Genomic DNA, 17,508 nt, shown 5'->3' on the forward strand with positions numbered 1-17,508 from the left:
TTTCAGGCTAATAATACGAATATGAGTAGCAGTAGTAGTTGCCAAGCTAATAGCAGCGAATTAAAAAATTCTTTCTGGTATTGTAAAGTAAAGTATATGTTTGCAACAAATGTATTGAATGATTTTTAAATAAATTGTGGGTTTATCTATTTGTTTTATCTTACTATATTATGCTACATTCACCGATAATTTATTTATAGGTTTATTTTAGGTTTCTATCGAGAGATAACGTTCATTAAGACATCTCATCTTTCGATGGATGCATTATTTTAATAAGTGACTATATAATAAGTACTCTGAAATTGCCCTAAAATTGTACCAAATCTGTTCTAAGTCTGACTAAGCCTTCTTTAAGTCTATCCTATATCTTTCACAAAAAACAGGTTCAGAATTAAATAAATCAGAAAGTATGAAATTTTGTAAGATCCACTCTATTTACCTAATCTATCGCCAATTGTTGCTCATTTTTTTAAATTCTTGAACAACACTTTTCAAGGAATGGATACTTTGTTTGCGGTGATGATATTGAAATCTCCATAACTAAATTTAGTCATTTAAAGGTCCAGAATTTCTTAAAAAATGTCACTTATACATTCAAATGAGTTATATTTCATGTTTCGGGAACAGTATGAAGTTTACATCATTCACTTAAGACGGGTTTTCATTCCATGAAATAATTACCTGGACATTATACTGTTCAACTTATCGAAATATTGTCTACAAACATATTTATTGGAAACATATCTCAATGTGCATTGAGTAATGTTCGCAAAGCTAGCAAATGTGGTCGAAAATTCTATGACGCGAATGTACAAATCGTATATTACGCCATGTGTTTCAAATGGAGCGTCAGGTATGGGGATGCGCGAAAAGGGTGAGACTGCAAGCACGCTAAAGTGAGACAAGTTATATTGGTTGTCGATCTAACTCGTTTCTCAAGTGATTGTGTCGATTTCGTGTGCTGTCTTAGTTATTCTCTAGTCGCTCTAGTTACCATAACTATAAAGGCAGCACTATCAGCTATGAATCGTCAGCCAATCCGAGCACAGCTGTTTCCTGTATTCCCTTAGTTCAAGAGCTCTGTTACCTTGGCATGTGGTTTTAGAGTTGAGAGATTACTGTATTACAGCAGGTATTTTAAACGCTTTTTATATCCGAGCTCTTGTTTTAAAACCTTTGGTCGTAATCATTGATACACTAGACACGTTATTATCACAATTGATTTTAAAAATTTATATTTATTACAGATGTTAAGAAATCAAACAATTATTGTGTACGTGTTAAGTAAAAAGTACATCTATTTTTTAAACATGTTACATATCTGTCTAAGTAGTCTGTTTCTCAATTTTTATCGACGAATGCATACCACTACTCACTTCGAACTACAGCGGAGTAATCAATAACTACCAGTTTGAAAAGAAACAAATAGGCATTTATTCACAAGAGGCAGGTGTAGTTACAGTAGTTTCATTCTGTCGCTTTTATATATATATTTATATATATATAAATAATATGTATATATACGTATATATATAATAGTATCTCACGTTCGTTATAATTATCGATCGGTCCAACTACGCAATATAAATGGGCATGAACAATGGGGGAGGGGGCGGGTGCATACAAAGTGTTTTTTTTTGTCCTTCCGTACGCTCTAAAAACGACGTCGCTACGAAAACGCGTCGCTTGGATAATTAGTCTCCTCGCTGGTTAGAATTTCTTCATGTTCTTCCTCGTCTCGCTAGAAGCAAGACTCTATTCTAATGAAACAAAACGAAATTCTTCGTCGTGAATCGAATCTCGTCAAATGCCTCCCAGAAACGACGACGTCGACCGAGAAAATCGATCGCACTCGTTTGTCGTTTCTCTATACGTTTTCTCATCATCGTTTTCTTCTTCATCATAAATAGTCGCGGATCGCGCGATAGTATCAAAGGCGATCGTCACGCGAGACATCGAGATTCATCTCCACCTCCTTTTATCTTCGTAATAATCGACGCGTAGTCGATGGTTTTTGTTTGAAATGCTTCGATCGATACGTCACAAGACTGGGCGATTGCTTGCCGCGCATTCCTTCCCTTGCTCGGCATCGTATCAACACGCGAACCGGCGAATGATCGTGACAACAATAGAATTAACAATGATCGATGATAGCGCGATGATCCAATGACGAATCGGGTCCGAATAATTGAACGAGGTGACACGGAAACATGATATATTTTTCCTCTTCTTCTTCTTCTTCTTCTTCATCATACTTCTCCTTTTCTCGAGTCGTCGAAACCATCGACTCGAGTTTCGTTTCTTAATTGTCATAAGGTATAGAGAGGTACGTTACTCGTTTTTTCTGAAGATAGAGAGAGAGAGAGAGAGAGAGAAAGAGAGAGAGAGAGAGAGAGAGAGAGAGAGAGAAAGAGAGAGATAGAGAAAGAGAGAGAGAGAAACACTATAATAATCAATGAAGCATCGTGTTTGTGCAGAACAACTCTTCTATCAGTAGATCGCATTTTTTTTTCGTTAAGGATATTACATGTCACAGTAAATATAGTTAGGTTTGCTCTATTCTATGTCAGTTACAAGTGGCTTCCCTTCTCCTTTACCCTCCTCCACTTCCTTCACCTCTTTCCACCCTCCGGTGCTCGGTAGTTTTCGCTTTTATTGATATTCTCCTGTCCCTCTCATGGCGACAAGTCAACATCTATTATTTAAGGAGACAGTTAAGCTATGCGCAATTCGTGATCGTGTGTTTGCTGCTGCTGTAATATCTGTGTGTATGTGTGCGATAGTGTATAGACGCGTGTTCCCTTCTCCATGTCCTCCTCCGCCTCTGTTTACAGATGTGTGTGTGTGTGTGTGGGTAGGTGTTATGCGCGCCGTCGTTCGGACGACAGGTGCAACAATGTGTCCTTTAACACTTTCCATGCTCTGCGATTCACTGTTATAATAGTCCTCGTACGTTTTTTTCTACACATGTGTATATTAATATATTTACATTCACACACCACCTGGCATTTTCTCCGCGCTCGTCGAGGCTGTCGCATGCCACCCCCGATTACTCGATCGACCTTCTAACATTAATATAAATTCAACAACTGATATACATATATATATGTATATATATCGATTTATGTATATGTATATTTTTTTTTATATATATATATCAAAGCAAGGATTCGTATCAACGATATATCAATGCAGTAGGAGAAACGTCGCCTCGGCAAAATGCATCCCTCGCACTTCACGACGTTCCTTCGATTGTTTATTGTTCAGGTCCTCAAACCCGTTTTCCGCGCAATACTTGAGACTGGTCGGAACAGAAGGAACGCAAAAGATACAGGTGAAAGGAAATCCAAAGCGGCAAGTCGAAAGGAAAAGTCCATGGTACGCCTTGAGAAGCCCCAAGGGATGTTTCCTTTCAAGGTAACACTCAGCCATGGGACGAGGCGATCCTCTTCTCTTTGTCTCTCGCAAATCATCGTCTCTGTCCTAACGCCTCCTCGTAATCGACATCTTTCTCGTAAAAGGCGGGCGATCCTCGCTACGTGTATTTTTATGTACAAATAATGATCCATCTAACGCCGCCTCTATCTCCGCCGCACACCCACCTTTAGATACAATGGCTTTCGCAGCCCTTTAAGCAGCCAGTCCCACGCATACAAAGTTCCCTCTCACACACACGCTCAAGTCCGCCTATTTTCTCGCCACCGTTCGTATTTAAACGCTACTACATAGAAATATTTCTCTTCGTTCTGGGTCCCGCTCAACTTTGTATCTTCCGCAATGACGACGGATCCCACGACATGACCGTCCTCGGTGGCCACGGGAGGATATACCGTAAGCCTAACCACCCACTGCCCTATGCGGAACGTTCGCTAAGTGCAGAAGCAGAGATGGGCGATTCTGATGCATCCAGGACTTCAGCATTTTCTAATTACAAACTACAACAGAGCACTTGTCCCCTCGATTTGTCTAGGATAGTGGAGTCTTTGGTTCGTGTTCAGGCATAATTGATTCTATATTTATCGAGTGAGACATATTAAATATTTTTATCGTTAATTTTTTAATGAAAAAACTTAATATGTCTTATTCGCTAAATATAAATAGCAATTGATCAGCTCGCAGTAGTCGGCTCCGCTACTCTTTTACTACTCGAACCATATCATCCGTGCATTTAGAAATTTCGAGAATCGATTTAGAACTTCGTCAACTGAGTTTAGTGATAAAAACGTGTGCCAACACGAAAAAATTCTCTTCAACCGGACACTTTCGACTTCGAATCAATTCGGACACAAGAAAATACACCTCGTCAAATGGCGGTTATTGAATGGAAACGAGATAAATCTATTCGATTCGCGTGAAATCGTGCCCATCTCTGGTTTCGAGGGCGTTTTCCCATCGCGTATGTCTGATTCAAGGGAAAGTCGACCTTGTCTTCGTTGCTGCAGCCGGAAGAGCACGGGTTCGCCGTGTCGTCGCAGTCGTACGAAAATAATCGGGGATCGGGCGAAATGGCCTCGCGCTCGTCTGTACAATACTGCTAAAGTCTCAGCGTGGAAAATGTCTAGAGCTACCGGTAGAAAACCAACTGAAGGAAAAACGGCGCATGGTGTTGATTCACGGATCGGTCCTTAAGCTACTGATTGATATTAGGCGTGCCGACGCTGCTCGCCGACCTCCATCGGTTGGTCGACGTTGCGCCGCGCGTGTTATGTCGACGATGTCGAAGAATGAGTCCGCGAACTCTCTAAACTCTACAGCGTAATCGAGTCAGCTGCCTGTGAATCAGGATCACTGATGTGCTCGTGCGAGTGTCGAGGCTTCTGAGTTCGTACGTGCGCTGTCGTGAATGAATAAGCTCTGTGCACGAGTACCGGCGGTGTCTGTCGGTTTCACGGGTCTCGACGATCGTGAATAGTTGACGACGTCTGCGGCCTCGCGACGAATGTAGTCAGCGTTAACGATCATTCGACGTTACGATAACAGCGGCTTATTAGAACGACGATTTAGGTCGCTCTTGCTCGCGTTGGCGTCAGCGTTTATCGCACAGAGATTGTGCGTACGATACAATAGCGCTTATAGCAAGATCGCTAGGTAGCTCTCGTCTTCGCTCGTCTCGGCCTCTTCCTCTCCGTGGATTCAAAGGACGGTCGCGCTTACGTCTCACGTCATATCGCCCTTCCTTTCGCAAGGTGCAAGCTCTTCTATAGTTCGCCGTAAAAAATAAACTCCCTATTACACTTTTCTTTTCGCGTGTCCGTGACATGTACGTGTATAGTATGTGTGCCTGTTCGCGTGTTCGGTCGCGTGGGTGCCCCTACACGTGTCCTGCGTAGTACGTGTCGGGTGTGTGATGTTCGTGTAGCCTGGTCGTCCTCGTCTCGTTTCTCTAGTCTGTACACCCGCGAGTACACGTGTAAGTTATACATTTAAGCTCTCTATAGCTTCTGATTTCTTCTTCTTCTGTATCTTTTAGTTTTACCTCCTCCTCCTCCTCCTACTTCTTCTTTTTCTTCTTCCTCTTTCGGTAAATCATCGAATGCCTTGTGGTTACGCTAGAACGCTACTTCAGTCATTCCATAACACTCGCACACCGTTCCCCGTTCGCTCCTGGACTTCCCCCTTGGATCCAGCGAATTTACTAAATTTAGCGCGATAGTTACCACCCCGTATATACAGATTACTCGATCTTTCGACTAGCTTGTCCCTTCTTAGCAGAAATTCCCCGCTCTTTAGATCGGCCGCGTTCTTCGCGGCGCGATTAGCGACTTCCACTCCCGGCCACAGTGAATCTCCATTTTTCTAGTTCTCAGTGACTACCAAGGGTGGAACGAGCACACGAGCATCCCTGTGAAGAGACGCTCCCGATCCCGAAGAGAGTCCAGCCGTCAGTACCGCGGAGTGATTAATCCGCGCGCCGATCGGCGTCATCTCGATCATCATATTTTTTAATTCTTTTCATTTTTGTCGGACACTGCGTTTAACATACATAACATCATATCGACACACGTAAGCGTAGTCCACTATAGCTGTGGTAATTAGTATATGTAGTATTAGTAGTACATGCTGTCCGGAGAGGGCGAAAGGAGTGACCTCGGTGACGCGCTCGGTGGCGATTCGCTAAAGTATTTCAAGGTCAGGGGTGACTGCAGATGTCTGTGTCTGATCACCTCTCGCTCAGCAGGCAGCGGCCACAGTTCCTGCGCAACCAGTGGATTTATCTACTAAAATTTTGTTGACCCTTTCCACTACGAGATGTAACCGCGAACGGAAAACGTCGAGCGAATTGGCGAAGTTAGGACAACTGGAGAAACTCATTCGTTGCACGGATGTTAAAGCCATTGAACTACTGCACGGATTAAGGAATTATTATGAAGTTGTCATAGATGTGAAATGCTTTCTTCCAAGATATATTTCAGTCATACCCTATTGTACTATTATATAACAAATAGTCAGACTCGTGATGAAGTATTCATACATAATTTACTAAACACAAATGTTACGTTAAAATCTAGGGGTGAAAATAAACGGAGACATATAAGAAACAAAAGCTGCCTTTTCCATAAGAGAAATTGTTATAGAAGAAGAAGCGCGAATAAACGTAGTCGTGAAAGACATAATAGTTTATGGAGTTAAAAGATAGTTTAAAGACCCTAATCTCGATGACTATAATCATCTTTTCTTAATCTTTACGATTATATTGACTAGTTCCTAACATACTAAAATACAGTGTGCAACCGTAGCTTAATCGGACATTCAGTTATTTCACAATCAAGGTCTAAAAATTTCCGACTGTTTTAAGTCTTTAATATTCCAGTCTTTCAAGGTTACCTAACTTATAATGACTCATATCCGATGGCCCATACGCGTGCGCGCACTAGTGTATCATTTAGTATAGTCTGATAGTTTGGAACAGAACTGGAAACTGCCCGGTTTCAAGCAGAGACAGGGCTGAAAAATGACATGTTATGGGCTTTACTTTGACTCGACCGAGTTCACCAGACGTCTTTCATTCGCGATACATAGGACACGAGAATGTATTCAGATTGTTCTCTTTGTGCTGCCGATTTGTATACTTTAGCGGCTGAGCGTGATCATTTACCTGCAGCGAGAGAGCCTCGTCTCAGGACTCACCCTGCTTATTTCTACGTCCAGTCAGAGAGCCAACCAGGGACTGCAGGGTGGTGCCCAGTCTTCTCTCCTTTGGATTGTTCAGTTTGGTGGCGTGTTTAAAGCCCAACGGGTGTGCGTCTAAGCATTTCTGGTACCTCAGCTGCAGATTCAAAGAGAAAATATCAAACTTAATTATGCAATCACTTCGAGGGATTTTGTTACCTTCAGATTTCAACTACAGTAGAATCTCAATCATCTAGTCCTCTAATACGAAAATTCTTTATTGCACGAATACGTTTCACATGCAGTCAGCTAAATTTAATCGATGGTAATTTTATACTCCCTTAAAAGAGTCTCATAATATACATTTATGCCTCAATCGAAGTTAATCAAGGATCCACTGTACTTCAGAAGTTCAATTTCGATGATCAATATTTCTAGGGTTCATACGATGTACAAGATGTATACAAATCAAGTACCTTGCAAGCTGCTTCGATGGTTTTGCAGAGGGCCCCGCTGCTGGGCTCGCAATTGAAGACGTGTGCGAAGAAGAGATTTTGCGCGGTGTGCATTATGAAAGCACATTGTTTTACGTTCCGACCGATGCCAAGGAACGACAAGTAACGTACTCGACACTCGGTGACACTCTCGTCCTACGTCAGTAATAGAAATAATGTATAACAGTATAGAACTTGAAATTTCGATTGAATTTTCATAGCTTTCTCTTAGGTCTCACTCACATTCGGTGTAAGAATAGAAATCATGCTGGGCGCGACAGCTACTTTTACGTTTCGCCATTCGTTGATAGGTGTCATAACTACGCATTGATCTATCGCGTCGTTCAGAACCTTCATGCCTGTGGCCTGGGAGACCCTTATGGATCCCAGATACTGCGCCTGCAACACCTTCTTTGGCTCCTCCATTGGCGTGGGGAACGATTGTGCTGGAAACAGGTCAATGCCCAATTAATTTTCTATTACGTCTACCACGAAAGATCTAATGCGTCTTAATTTATTGTGAAAAAGAACCTTGTACAAGTAAAAAGATTTTGTGATCCCATTTTGATTTTGTAAAGTTTCTATCGGAAAAGTGCCCGCAAAAAAGACTCTAAAGTTTCTAGATTTACAAAATGGAAAACCGGTCATTGTGACAGGTTCAGTGGTAATCGTGGTCCGAGTTATCGGGTCCCTCCAATAATCGATTCGATCATTTCAGCGACATTCATTACTTACTGACTAATGTTTGGCCATTTCTGTGGAAACGTCGATGCTCTGTGGGCAAGTTGGTAGGTCTCGTGGCCAGGCTCGTTCGACCGTTTATGTCAACTGGCTTCGCGAGGTTCTGGTGTTGCGACCGCTCGATCATGATTTTCTTGCAGATATCGCGTAGCGTGTTGGCAATCGTGCGGGCCTGTATGTCGCAGCGGAACACGTGACACATGTGCTTCCGGGTCGATCGGTCTCGTGCCACGTAAGCAAAGTCCCTAAAGAGCAATTTCATTCGACAGTTTAATATCTGGTGACTCGGGATCGGATATTATCCCATGAAATCTTGTATGAATGAACTTACCTTTCACTATCGAGGCCAGGCCAGAAGATATGTAAAGAATTATGGTTACGTTATTACAGTTACTCTCAATTTGCTGGGCTACGCGCTGGAAAAATTGAAGAATAACTTACCGGCAGTGATCTCTGCCAACACCCCACACCCTCACTGTATGAATCGGCTGAGTGTTGAGTACGGTCAGGTTTTCAGGGTCTATCAGCTTCAAGGCGCCCTCGTCCAAGTCCATGAACAGATCCTTGCCCTAAGCAAATTTCAATTATACGTTTGTATATTTCTTTTCATATCTATAACGATTTATGACCGAAGATTTTTGTAATACTAACATCGCCCCATCGGCCAACCACGTCCAGCAGATCATTTCTACCGAGGGACAGGTCCACGATGCACTTGTTCACAGCCTTGCTGCTTCTCTCTGGTGTCAGATCTTCTTCAGCGATCTCTGTCCATCCTAAAGAACGCACGGCGAATCTGATCGGCTTATCCTTGCCCTCGGAATCTGCCCTTGCCGGGTAACTCCTTCGCCTGAAAGACAAGATCGATCATAAAATTCTCTGTAAACGCAGTTGACGAAAACAAACGTTAGTGGTAACTTACTTTAGAAGCAGCTCTTTTCTTTTAGTCTCCAGCTCCTGGCACAGGCATGAACTCGTGTTACTGCGAGTCACTGTGTTCACCATACCGCTCGAAGTATGGAAATTGTTTATCTGTAGAAATAATCCATAGAAAGTTGAGTTCTGTGTTTCAACAGAAATAATATTGTCTTTACAATTATGATAATTCTACTCACGCTGTCGTTGTCCTTCATGAGATTCTTCCGGGACTCGCTCTTTGAGTTCAATGGTGCTTCCGGAGGCTCTCTTTGTATGTTGCCGCTTTTCACGTGCCAATAATAAGGACCATTTTCGTCTGAAAGGAAATCCGAACGTTCATTGGTTCCGTGTGTGTCCCTTGTTGATTACTTCTGGTATATTTACCAAAGGATTATTCGCTTTGACAGTACAAGTTGAATCACCCGACTCGACGTAGCACATTAAATTCAATGCGCTATACGAACACTCGTTACGTATTCATTTTCATCGAGTGTTTTAATTAACTTTATTGCGTTTTTATATGTATTCGATGCTTACTGTTCAATCTGAATTAATAAAGACTTATGTAACATTTTTCTCAAACAAATTGAAACGAAATAAAGCTATAATACACTTTCAATTACAAACTAAAAATCTTTTGTTATGGATGCTGGCGACGACATCTTCGAACATATCAAAGTGTTGTTGTAAAAAAGTATTGTTGTGTGGTAAAAGTATTGTTTAGACTAAATGGTCTAAAAGGCGCGAGGAAATGTATTACGTACAATATGTCATGACTATAATGATTACGTTAGCATGTCCGTCATAATGTACAGCTAACTGACTACAGTAGCTGTAAAGCGGTCCCAGGATGTGTCCATTGATCTCCGTAATTGCGTTACAGGTCCCGAAAGGCGCGACTATACAGCGCTAATACTGTTGCTCATAACTATTTCATTTATAATGCAGAATGTTTCAAACGAACGCTGCGTCAATTGCGACAGCAATAAACCAGCAAGGTGAACGAACACGTTCAATATAGTAATTAGGCTCTTTGCGTTTCACTTTCTTATCGAGTCACGAAGGTCATCTTTCGTTCAGGTATATCGAGCACCTTTCACTCTAGACAGAATTACTAACTATCTGAGGTCATCGTCGAGTCGGCTGATTCACCCTGCACGCTCGATCATATCTTTATTTTCTTCTACCATTAACTAGCGTTACCGCAGCTGGCCAAATTCTTCGCGGTTACATTCTATTTACGTTAGCAGGCGACACAAAAAATGATTATATTCAGGTAAATAGAAATGATTATTGACAAGTGAGGCAACATGATCCACATTAAATTTCTTGTTCTGTGCGTACAATTTTTCAAAAAACAGAATAAAAGAGTTGAGAATATTTAATAAAAATATTAACAAAGTAATACATGTTCTAGATCTTTTGTGAAAAGTGAAACATTAATCTATTAAAAATTATTTAAGTCATGTTAATATTTAACACGTACCTATATAAAATTAGATTCATTTTGTATTCATATAATTTTTATGTAGTTTATGATAATTCCGCTGATACCCACCCTCGTGTTTTTGCCATCCAACCGGCAAGTTCTCATCTTTGTCCTCGGAATCAGTGGTATCCACCTCGGACGGCTTCTCCTGTTCATTGTTCTGCTGAGTGGCGTTGTTCTTTTGATCCTTGGGCTGTCTTCGTTTCACGGGCACCGCGTACAGCTCGCTGTTCAAGCCGCCCTCGACGTGCGGAACGCCGCCCATATCTGTCGTTTCGTTGTCGGGTTTCTCGCAATAACTGCAATACCAATGCCGTCGAATTACTATTTTATAACTTCGAACAGTTCACCCTCGTTACGCTAACAATCGGTCTCATCGCGCGTGCAAGTGGATTCTTGGAAACTCGGTGCGTAATCGCGTTGCGAAATGCGGGAGTGTGGAGATGATGCAACAGGGAGCCGCTGGAGCAGAGACACACGGCCCGTCGATAAATCTCTACTCTGTCTCTAATTAAGTAGAATAGATGTCAAGAAGGTAACGACGGTTAGTCGCGACGAAACGACAGGTTCGAGAGCATGCAGGATGGATCGGGTCGTCGTTAACATTTACTTATCGTCGGCCGACGACGCGTCCGCTATGACAAATCGGTCTCTGTGTAATTGGCCATCAGATGGCTCGTAAAGTTTTATTGATCGCGAGACGACCAGCTCTGACATAGACGAATCGAATGCGCTTCCGATCCTGCATCATCGATACTGCTTACCGCCGCGACGGTCGTGCATGTATGCTCGATGCACTGGGTTAGGGAAACAGAGGAGAGAAGGGCGGAGTTCGGTAACGGAATCAGCTCTTGTTAATCAGCGCGAAGATCGAGTTAATGACAGCTCGTAACAGCTCGAAGCCAAACTTGCTGCAAATTTCGATTGAAGACCATGGCGTTCGTTAGGCTAAGAGCTGCATTGTTAGCTTCGGCGAATCCGTGGATACGGTAATAATTATACCGAAAGGCTTCTATTTCTTTTTACCCTGCGAAAATGGAATTTTTTCGATTTCTGTACGGTTATTCTTCCATGCACTAAGACAAGAGTTTTTTAAGAGAATGAATTAATTTCAAAGAGTAAAGCAAAAGAATTTACGCATTTGTACACTTTTAGGTCAAGCCAAGAATTCATTTAACCAAATGAACAGGCATACATGGCATTTTAATGCAGACTTGTATTAAAATTTTATAAAAATGCAGGGAAACTGTTTGTACATTCCATAAGAGTGGAGGAAATGCAACACATTCGTTAACATTTTACAATCTGCAGACCGCGGATATTACGCGTTTATAGTATTCACTGGTGTCGAAAACGCAATGAAAGAAAGCATTTCTTTCCTTTTTTTTTAATCTTGCAACATTTCTGAATAACGATGTAAATATACGAAATGTAAAAACGTATAAAGAAATGTAAATATACTTCCTTATTTTGGATTTCATAAATTGTCTGTAGCAGCGTGGATTTATTTAACATCCGCAGTTTAATAGGAACAATGCTAAAATATTACGTTTGTTGAATATTATAGCGCCAATGAAAGAGGATGAAATGTTTAAAGGATTACGGTGACACAAAGATTTGCAATGCTACAAAATTCTTCTACTCTCAAAATGGAATCACTTCAAATGGGTCAATGTTATTACAGGATGTTTAACTACAGTGCAGATACGGTGCGTATAATCAGCGGAACGAAAATTTCTTTGTTTCAAATATTGTGCACGTACAATTCGAGTAATAATTGATGGTCCGTCACATTCCACATCCGTTCAGGCTTCCAAAGCTCGAATATTCCGTTTCTACGAACTATCGTGTTCAAAGCGGAATTGTGAAATGCATCGTCCACGTAAATCTACGTACGGTGAAAGTTCTACGTGGAAAGGTAAAAGGCACAGACTGCAGAACATTTTCAGCTACGATTCTACTTTTCCAGGGAGTTTGATTTCCACCGCGCCGCGTCTCACCGAGGGGAACAAAAGTCTACTCTTGTGAGCGCGCGTCAATTTGGACGCGCCTATGTTCTAGCGAGGCTGCAGGATCGACGCGTGAAATGCAGGAAAAGTTCCACCGTTTTACTTTCTAATGTGACCACCGCGAAGAAGTGGCCCCGGGGTTTACGGGGGAAAATTTTACTTTATCTCTACCGCAGAACGAACGCGTTCTTCACTCCCCGAGGAAACGTAATCTTCCGCCGTGTCGGAAGAAGTAGGAGTCGCGTTTGTTTCCGTTAATTCATGTGTGCCTTCAACTTAACTTCCCAACTTCCCATGTAACTTGCCACCGACCACTCCGCTTCTACAGAGTTATTCATTTTTTTCTGGGTTTTGATAGCGCCACGATTTGTTAGGGTCTTCCCGATGCTACACAGAGAGCTTTTTAAAGTTCACAATGCGAAATTTGATACGAGTTTGACGAAACGTGCAGTTAACATGGCAGATGTTAACTAAGAATGGAATTTAGAACTATACATATACATATTCGTAGAAATATGAATAAGAATTCGCGAAAGCGTCTACAGTTTATTAATTGCCGTTGAAATTCGAGAAACATATATTCGAACATTTCGAAGTACCGTATTTCATTTAACATTCATTTTATAAGTATTGCACGCACTGGCTCTGAATATCGTGAAAAGTGTTGCAGCACGTTATCGATTATTTTGAAGGAAAGACAAAGCGAACGGGGCAATTAATTTTTCATCACGTCAAAGTAGGAAGACCCGTCAATTGTGGCGACAATAACGGCGGCTCGTGTTCCCTCGGGTAAACTCTGGCTCACTGGGGACGTAAAGAGCTTTGCAACAGGCGCATGCAACGCGTCTGTAGCCGCAAGTTATCAGCGCCGCAGCGTGGATGGGAGATGGGGAACAAAGATAAGCAACAACATCAAGAACAACAACAACTCGGAGTTTCCTACGAAGCAAATTTCGAAGCGAGGAGGAATAATCACCTACAAAGCTCACGATTTTGGACGGGGCTGCGCGCGTCGCGCTGTTTGTTTAATTAGCTCGCGACGATAACAACGCGATGCAGCTCGGTTAGTTACGACAATACAGTAGCAGCAGCGGGCGGTGGCGGCGACAAACGGTAACAACAACAACAACAACAATAAAATAATGAAGCAACAACTGTTCAATAAACGATGGTGCAGTAATCTAGGAGGAGGGAGGCAACCAAGTGACTCTATTGTACGTACTTTCTCGACCCGGACAGATTCGCAGCGCCGACCGAGTCCGCGATTCCCGACTGAAGGGGAGGCAGAATCGAAGAGGAAGACGCCGACGACGATGATCGAAGATTTCCGTTGAGGGTGTCGTCGACCAGAGCGGATTCCGCTACACCCTCGCTGCCGTACCTGAATCAGCACGTTGCCGAGTGCATTACAAAAGGGAATCGATCGACGGCGTATACAGTGATTTCGAATCAGTTTTATTTTCAAGACACAGAAAATTCGATCAAATCATTTTAACTCTCTAAAAGAAAATTTATATAACACGAAACTAGCAGATATCGACATCTACAATTGAAAGAAAGAATTTAATTTATTTTAATGTGTGAAATAGGAGATGAAAATTTAAAAAACAGATAAATCAGTATGTGACTTCAAATATGTACAGTGAACAATGAGAGTCTGATTTTGTTGAGGGGGTAGAAGAATTAGTTTACTAGATGGTCTGTAAATAGATTTTCTGAAAAAAAACTTGAAAATTGTAACTCCACCTATACATATCCAACACAAAATCATAAAATATATTTACATTATAGGTCCGGGTAAAAAACTTCACTTTCGACTTATTCTTATAATTTTAACAATCGATTTTGTATGTATCATTCAGTAAACTAATGTAACTTTATAAAATATTTCAAGACTTTGAATCCGAGTTAAAAGAAATCATTTCGTTTTTGAAAGTAACCAATCATCGATGTTTGTCATTATACAATAATCGAATGTGCAATGAACTGCTCCGTTTAAATTAAATGCGGAAATGTGTTTTGATGGAATGAAAATGTAATTAAACCCTTAAATTGCTCGCCAGATCCGTCAATAAATAGCAGGACTCGTCGATTTTTACGAATGCAAATCAGTATTAATCATTCTTTCTGTATTTCAATGCAGTTCGAATCATCGAAAGCGCAGAACAGATGTTGTCGATAGTATTTGCGCCGTATCAGTTCTATAGTGCCGTTAGCTATGCCAGTATTTACATTATCATATTGATGCCTCTATTACAAAGTCATGAATCTGGGGTAATTATGATCCGAACGGATAACTGTCCACCGGCCGCATTTTGCATAATTAAACCGCGATTTATGCTCGACCGCCGCGCATCCGACATTTATATCGCCATATCAAATTTTCTGATGATTTTTGGCGATTTGGAAATTTAACCCCCCATCGAATGAATATTTTACAATACTTTAACCGTCGGGAAAACATTTTACTCCGAAATGAATAATTACGTAAAGCGTCGCGATCGAAATAATACCCAGAGAAATTAGAACTCTTGGGTTCGATGTATACCTCTGGAAACATTCGGAGGAAACGACTCCGTTCGTACAAATTGAAAAATATTGTAACGCGAGATATCGCCTGCACAAGAATTCAATCCCCCGGAGACATTCTCGAAAATACGGTGAAAGTTTCCTCGGAAGAAATCCTGGGAATCGATGTTATTTCCCTTGAATCGGTGCTCGATGTGTTCTCCTATTCCCCCGATTCAAAAACTCAATCTGCGCCGGAAGCTGTCGTTCAAAGTTTCTACTATTTCGGTCCGAGGAATTCCGTGAAAACGACGGGTCGGCGAAGACACGGGTCGACACTGTTAATTTCCAGCCGCATAACGTTCCAACAAACCTTCGAACTTTTCTAATTGCACGATTTCGTAGAAAGTGTCATGACGGCTCTAGAAATCGACGAAGATTTGCGCGATTTTCGTGGATTGTAATGCGAGTCGAAAACTTTGGAGGAAACTCTTCGCAGAAAACTTGGGAAATCTTTGGGTCCTAAGATCTCCCGGGGATGGCTTCACGGTTCCAGGGACTCGCGTTACAAAACCGTGATCGCGACTGACAGTTGCGTTTCTGGTTGTGCAAGTTTCCAGAATGTGACGTTGTTTTCAATTGGACGGTCCTCGCTGCTTCGATTATCAATAGTTAGGAGAACAGCGGACCAATGAATTTACCATAAGATACTACGAATTTTTAGTAAGCGCGAACAGTCCAAATTAAGATGTGCACGTTCTTCAATATATTTTTTCTTCTTTTATCTTGTATAATAGACAAGTATTAACAGATTGTGGATTCTATGAATTTCTGATAAAAATGAATGAAACTCAAAACTGTAAAGACATTACGATAATTTATAATATTGTTTACAATATTATGTATATATATAATTATCTGCACGGTTTTTCTGGGGCTCTTGTTATAAAAATCTCTTATTATGCAGAATAATTATTTTCGGAAATAAGAGTTGTCCAAATCAATTGTACGAAATAGAAATAGGATAAAAATACATTATACTATTTCTATTTCGTACAATTGATTTGGACAACTCTTATTTCCGAAAATAATTACTCTGCATAATAAGAGATTTTTATAACAGGAGCCCCAGAAAAACCGTGCAGATACATCGTTATTTTACAACGTTGATAATATTTTGTATTCTACTAATTTGTAGTCTGCTGTAATTGCTCGAAGTTACACAGTCTGGTTATAATATTTTGTGTATAAATATTGTAGAAATCATATTTTCATATGCGTAGTGAAGTTTTGTTATCAAAATGTATATTGGGCTGCAAGAATGCAACTGTGGATAAATAATTGCAGTCTGATGCCAACTGGGTTGCTACTCCGAAATGTATAACTCATTCCAATGCTTGAAGAAATTATTGAAGTTGAGAAGAAAATCTTTATAGCTACAGCGAACTTTGATTCACAAGAACATGTAACAATAAATAATTTATCATTTTTGCTGACTGGAGTGTTAATTTTTAATAAGTCTAAAAGATCGCGCTGTCTTCACTATGTTTTCTAACATTCTTTTATCTTCTGTCATCATACGCTCTTTATTCTAAGGAAAAAGAGTATAGGAGCTGAACATTTTCAGTAACACATTGAAAAATCTTAATTAAATCTGAAATATCAATGGTCGATAAGTATTTAATTGTTCGTTCGTGTGTGTTTACTCACGAACTAGGATAAGTTGCTGATTTTAGATTTTCTTCTATTGGAAGAAAGAGAACTTTCGTGAGATAAAAATGAACAACGACGCACAGAACTGTTTAAAAGTACAATAAAAATTCTAGTCACTCTTTTAGTAATTATTTATATATCACGCCAATAAACAATATCTGTTCACATAACTGTGTAGTACAATGACAAATGTTTGTGTATCACTGCGGCTTATTTTTACGAATAGAAGTTTACGAATTAGTCCTACGAATTATTTGCAAGAGTTAGGTCTATTTCAAACGATTCCGTCACACGAATCGCCAGTTCTTGTGTTCTGAGAACGAAGCATACTGATCAATGGGACACCACAAACAACCCTGAAACGGGTTAACAGTGAAAACGGTACCGTCATTAGAAATTTTACGCCGACCGACTACAACGCTTTAAGACAAACTTAACTGACCGGCACGGGCATTGCACGCTGCGCCGCAGAAATTACGCGGCTGCAAGGAAGTGCCATTTTAATTAACGATCGGGGAACGGAGCC

At 40.9% G+C, this 17,508-nt stretch overlaps 1 protein-coding gene across 7 annotated transcripts in view; it reads right to left on the reverse strand.

Moving 5' to 3' along the window:
• Positions 1-1,303: 1,303 nt before the first annotated feature.
• The window catches only part of LOC144475568 (protein Fe65 homolog), a 290,011-nt gene continuing 273,806 nt past the window's right edge, over positions 1,304-17,508 (reverse strand). For 2 of the 7 annotated variants that reach the window (XM_078191582.1, XM_078191581.1), the window contains 12 exons: positions 13,984-14,142; positions 10,822-11,051; positions 9,461-9,579; positions 9,268-9,377; positions 8,997-9,195; positions 8,786-8,914; positions 8,677-8,696; positions 8,340-8,590; positions 7,848-8,050; positions 7,587-7,760; positions 7,129-7,267; positions 1,304-6,218 (listed from right to left, as the gene is read on the reverse strand). In XM_078191582.1, the coding sequence (XP_078047708.1) occupies positions 6,172-6,218; positions 7,129-7,267; positions 7,587-7,760; positions 7,848-8,050; positions 8,340-8,590; positions 8,677-8,696; positions 8,786-8,914; positions 8,997-9,195; positions 9,268-9,377; positions 9,461-9,579; positions 10,822-11,051; positions 13,984-14,142 (1,780 nt within the window). In that variant the 3' untranslated portion in view covers positions 1,304-6,171. Of the gene's footprint in view, positions 6,219-7,096; positions 7,268-7,586; positions 7,761-7,847; positions 8,051-8,339; positions 8,591-8,676; positions 8,697-8,785; positions 8,915-8,996; positions 9,196-9,267; positions 9,378-9,460; positions 9,580-10,821; positions 11,052-13,983; positions 14,143-17,508 lie in introns of all 7 variants that reach the window. The other 5 variants (XM_078191583.1, XM_078191586.1, XM_078191584.1 and 2 more) reach the window with 5 other exon arrangements.

This window comes from Augochlora pura, chromosome 10, assembly GCF_028453695.1.
Source record: "Augochlora pura isolate Apur16 chromosome 10, APUR_v2.2.1, whole genome shotgun sequence".
Lineage (NCBI taxonomy): Eukaryota > Metazoa > Arthropoda > Insecta > Hymenoptera > Halictidae > Augochlora > Augochlora pura.